This window comes from Sorex fumeus, unplaced genomic scaffold, assembly GCF_029834395.1.
Source record: "Sorex fumeus unplaced genomic scaffold, SorFum_2.1 ptg000128l, whole genome shotgun sequence".
NCBI lineage: Eukaryota > Metazoa > Chordata > Mammalia > Eulipotyphla > Soricidae > Sorex > Sorex fumeus.
Window position 1 is genome coordinate 2,700,392 of NW_026606185.1, and position 5,696 is coordinate 2,706,087.

The 5,696-nt window shown below is 47.9% G+C and overlaps 1 protein-coding gene across 1 annotated transcript; it reads right to left on the reverse strand.

The window, feature by feature from the left end:
• Nucleotides 1-406: 406 nt before the first annotated feature.
• LOC130045207 (ATP synthase subunit beta, mitochondrial-like) lies at nt 407-2,174 on the reverse strand. Its single transcript, XM_056137928.1, has one exon. It carries the CDS (start codon nt 2,156-2,158, stop codon nt 572-574), a length of 1,587 nt encoding a protein of 528 aa, XP_055993903.1. The 5' UTR covers nt 2,159-2,174; the 3' UTR covers nt 407-571.
• Between the last annotated feature and the right edge of the window lie 3,522 nt (nt 2,175-5,696).

Here is a 5,696-nt window from a genome sequence, read left to right on the forward strand (position 1 = left end):
GATGGTCATTCCGTTGAGAGCGAATGGGGCGTCAGGAACGAGGCTGTTTCTCATAAACATTGTCTTCGTAAGATTCAGCTGTAGTCCTACCTTTCCACACTCACGGTCAAAGTCAGCCAGCATTTGTGCAGCTTGGCTGATGTTTGGTGTTATTAAAACAATGTCGAGCAGTCGCCCGCTCCTCTCTGGAAAGAAAGATGGCGGCTGCACGGGAGCCTTGTGGACAGCAGGTTTGAGCCGGGGCTGGCGGGAGCGGCAGGGACCTCATGGGAAGGGGGGCTTTGTGGGCCGTCCCCCACGCCCCACCGAGGTCGCCAGCTGCCCCCCACGAGCGGCTCTCCGGCACGGCCACGACTCCAGGGCACAGAAACCAATCTCTTTTTTTTTTTTTTTTCTCAGAACAAGACGATTCTGGAGGATGTGAATTTTATTGGAAACCTTAAATATTCTTCAGACAGAACACAATTCTTTTCAACCAAGGCTCTCACATGCCCTTAGGTAAACAGGCTTTTTGGATTAGGGGTGAGGACAGCACAGGGGATGAGTGTTTTTACTTTGCCACAAGGACCCCTCACGAGTGCTCTTCAGCCAGCTTATCAGCTTTTGCCACAGCTTCTTCAATGGGTCCCACCATATAGAATGCCTGCTCTGGGAGATGGTCATATTCACCTGCCAAAATCTGCTGGAATCCTTTGATGGTCTCTTTTAGGGGTACCAGCTTCCCCATATGACCAGTGAAGACCTCAGCAACCTGGAATGGCTGAGATAAGAAACGCTGAATTTTCCGTGCTCGAGACACAGTCAACTTGTCTTCCTCAGAAAGTTCATCCATACCCAGGATGGCAATGATGTCCTGAAGGGATTTGTAGTCCTGAAGGATCTTTTGCACCCCACGGGCAACATCGTAATGCTCATTGCCAACAATGTTGGGATCCATGATGCGAGAGGTGGAATCGAGAGGATCCACAGCTGGGTAGATGCCCAATTCAGCAATAGCACGGGACAGCACAGTGGTAGCATCCAAATGGGCAAAAGTGGTGGCAGGGGCAGGGGCAGTCAAGTCATCAGCAGGCACATAAATAGCCTGAACGGAGGTGATAGATCCCTTCTTGGTGGTGGTGATTCTTTCCTGCATGGTACCCATATCAGTGGTCAGTGTAGGCTGATAGCCCACAGCAGAAGGGATTCTGCCCAATAAAGCAGACACCTCCGAGCCAGCCTGGGTAAAGCGAAAGATGTTATCAATGAACAGCAACACATCTTGACCTTCCTGGTCTCTGAAGTACTCGGCCACAGTCAGTCCCGTCAGAGCTACCCGGGCACGAGCACCAGGTGGTTCATTCATCTGACCGTACACCAGCGCCACCTTGGAGGTAGCATCTTTCAAGTTGATAACACCAGATTCAATCATTTCATGGTACAAGTCATTGCCCTCGCGAGTCCTTTCACCAACACCAGCAAATACAGAGTAACCACCATGGGCTTTGGCAACATTGTTGATTAACTCCATAATCAGTACTGTCTTCCCAACTCCAGCACCACCAAACAGTCCAATTTTGCCACCCTTGGCATAGGGAGCCAGCAGATCCACAACCTTGATACCAGTAACCAAAATTTCTTGCTCAACACTCATCTCTATGAATTCAGGAGCCTCAGCATGAATAGGAGCGAACTGCTTGGTTTTGATAGGCCCTCTCTCATCAATAGGCTCTCCAATGACATTCATGATTCTGCCCAAGGTCTCGGGACCAACAGGGATTTTGATTGGTGCACCAGAATCCAGGACTTTCTGGCCTCTAACCAATCCTTCTGTACCATCCATGGCAATGGTCCTTACAGTGCTCTCACCCAAATGCTGGGCCACCTCCAAAGCCAGCCTGGTGTCCCTGCCTTGCACTTCCAGGGCATTGAGAATGGGTGGAAGCCCTTCATCGAACTGGACGTCAACCACGGCGCCGATGACCGCCACGATGCGCCCGGTGGAGGTGCCCGCCTTCGGGGAAGGAGATGTCTGGGCCGCATAGTCTCTGGCAGACTGGAGAGCTGCCGGGGCCACCCGCAACAGGAGCTGGGCTTGGGGTAGCGGCGCGGAAGGACTGAGTCCCCGCAAGGCCCCAGAGGCCGAGGCGGCGGCCACACGACCCACAAGACCCAACATGGCGGAGTCCGGGTGGAGACTAGAAACCAATCTCTTAACTAGCTAACTTTTAATAGAAATTCTTCCAGGGTCAATAAGTAAAATAGCAGAAATTCAAATTCTATTCTTAAACCAAGTTGTAGAAAGCAAATCATTTCACAACGCTGTTTCAGCATGTCTGATTGTGGGGGGTGGGTCGTAAACTCTAAACAATAATTGTGCATCTTCTATCGAAATAATCTATCTAGTCAAAGTAGATAGAGTATTAACTAGAACTCATCTGCCTCACAAGAATTGGGAGGGGTGGGAGGTGGGGGTCTATTGAGGTTCGGGGTTAAAAATAAGTATTGGTAAAGGGAAATGTGTTTGATATCTACATGACTGAGATCTAAACACGAAAGCTCTGTAACTTTTCCCACAGTGATTCAATAAATAAATAAATTATAAAAAAAAATGTCATCAGCAAAGCGGAGGTAGTGTAGTTGCCGACCATCTATCTTCACTCCCATTCCTTCCCATTCCAGTCGTCGCATGATGTTCTCAAGGGTGGCACTGAAGAGTTTCGGTGAAATGGTATCACCCTGCCGTACCCCTCTCTTGACATCAACGATCACTTCTTTGTAGAATGGTGAGATCCTGGTAGTGAATCCGCAATACAGCTCACAGAGGATCCTGATGTATTGGGCTTGAATGCCCTGATTGGCTAGGGCTTCAATGACCGCTTCCGTCTCAACAGAATCAAAGGCCTTCTTTAAATCAATGAACGTTAAACAGAGCGGCATCTTGAACTCCCGAGAAACCTCAGTGAGCTTGGTTATCGTGTGGATATGGTTGATGGTGCTGAATCCTTTGCGGAACCCGGCTTGCTCGCATGGTTGTCCTTCATCTAGTGTTCTGCCAATCCTATTTAGGATGACTCGAGTGAACAACTTGTAGATGACAGACAATAGGCAGATCGGACGATAGTTGCCAATGTCATGGATGTCTCCCTTCTTGAACAGTAGTACGGTCCTGCTGGTTTTCCATTGGGACGGAACCTTGCATTCAGACAGGTAGCGAGTGAAGAGCCGAGCCAGTGTATTGATGAGTACTGACGGCAGGTTCTTCAGGTGTTCAGGTCCGACCTTGTCTGGGCTGGGTGCTGTTTGTTTCTTTACCGACAAAATGGCGTGTCGGATTTCGGAAGGGAGAACGTTGGGAACGACATATCCATCCTGTGGAATTTGGTATGTCAGCAAGTGGACATGGCTATCGAAGAGATTTGAGTAGAAGTCATGGATAATCTTCTCCATTGCCCTTCTGGAGGATGTGATGGATCCATCAGGACGTTGGAGGGCAGTCATCTTGGTCTTGTAGTTGGCAAAGGACAGGCGGGCGTTACAAATACTTTTCCCGGCTCCTGCCGCATCTACCAGTACTTCTGCTCTTCTCTCTTTGAGGTCTTCCTTGATCGCATCTCTGCACTGCTTTGTGAGCGCAGATGTTAGCGTGCGGTTGCCTAAGGCATGCGCCAAACCACGCTGGCGAATTAGCTCAAGAGTTTTCGAAAATAGGCGATTTTTTGTGGCTATCTCTCTCTTGGCGTTCCTCGCACATTCGTGGAGGTGCTGAACCAGTCGATTGTATTCCTCATCAATGTTGTCAACAATGGCATCTTCCCATGTTGCCACAATAGTACCAAAGAGTTCCCAGTTGGTGGTCATTCTGGGAGTTCTCTTTTTGAACTTTGCAGCCCTTTCTTCCCGCTCTGTGAAGTAGAATTTTGCACGAACGAGACGGTGGTCCGATCCCGTTCCAAATTTTGGGACAACAGCGACATCGGTCAGGCAAAACCGTCGATTGAATATGATGTGGTCTATTTCGTTGTGGAATCGTCCACCGGGAGACTCCCATGTCCATCGTTTAGATTCTGCCTTCTGGAACTGTGAGTTACCATGAATGGTCTTGGTCGACATGATGAACTCAGACAGTCTCTCACCCTGTTCGTTCCATTCTAGGCCATGGTCCCGATGTGAAGTTCTTCAGCTGATCTTCTTGGTCCTATCTTGGCATTAAAATCACCCACAATGATCTTGTAGAAGGTGTGGTCTTTATAGAACTTCGCTAGCCATCAGGGAGATGCAAATCAAAACAACAATGAGATATCATCTCACACCACACAAAGACTGGCTCACATCACATAAAACAAGAATATCCAGTGCTGGGGCAGATGTGGGGAGAAAGTTATTGGTGGGAATGCCAACTGGTCTATCCTTTTTGGAAAATAATATGGGCATTCCTCAAAAAACTAGAAATTGAGTTTTCACATGACCCAGCAATACCACTTCTGGGAACATATCCCGAGGGTGCAAAAAAGCTTGGTAGAAAAGACATCTACCTGTATGTTCATTTGCAGCACTGTTCACAATAGCCAGAATCTGGAAACAACCCGAGTGCCCGAGAACAGATGACTGGTTAAGGAATCTTTGGTACATCTACACAAAATGGAATACTATGCAGCTGTTAGGAAAGATAGTCATGAAATTTGCTTATAAGTGGATGGACATGGAGAGTATCATGCTAAGTGAAATGAGTCAGAAAGAGAATGTCTGCACTCACTTGTGCAATATAAAATAACATGAGATTGACATCCAAGGACAGTAGAGACAAGGGCCAGGAGGATTGCTCCATAGTTGGAAGCCTGCCTCATGAGCTGAGGGAATAGGCAACTGTAATAGAGAAGGGATCACTAAGTCAGTGATGATTGGAAGGATCGCTTGGGATGGGAGATTGTGCTAAAAGTAGATTGAGCACCAAACATGATGGCCTCTCATTATATGTAATGCAAACAATAACACTCCAAAGTAGAGGAAGAGTAAGAAGGAAATTGTCTACTAGGGAGGCAGGGGATGGAATGAGGTGGGGGTGGTGGGAGTGAAATTAAGGACAGTGGTGGTAGAAAATGTGCACTGGTGGAGTGATGGGTGTTCGATCATTGTATGAGTGGAACTCAATCATGAAACTTTGAAACTATCTCATGGTGATTCAATTAAAAAAAATATGTGTGTAATATGCTATACAGCAAAACCTGTTGCTTCTACCTCTGCCCTCTCCGTCCTGTTCCCCATACTCAGACTCAGTGATTCCAAGGGTATATTTGGAGTGGTTTTTTGCAAATAAAAGAAAAAATGTTGTTTTCCCTCCCATAAGGGCTCCTTATTCTCTAGAGTTAGAGCACCCTCATTCTAAGTAGACGCGGTATTCTTTGAGAGTCTGTTACGGTCTGAGTTGGGCCCTGCCTAACCAGGTTGCAGTCCTACGCAGCCCTCAGACTGTGACTTTATTTGCAAAGTGCCTAAATAGTCACAGAGATAAGATGAGGCCCTGACCAGTGTGATGGAGAGAGCAGTTTGAACGGAAAGACATCTGGGCAGTAGGAGGTGACCCCGTCATAAGAAGTCGTTTGATGAGGCCCCAGGGACAGGACTGGCACCTTCATCTTGGGGCTCCCGCCTTCAGATTCTCATGTGAACAGTCTCCTGTTTGAGCCACTCACTGTGGGGTGTTTTGCTCTGGTAGC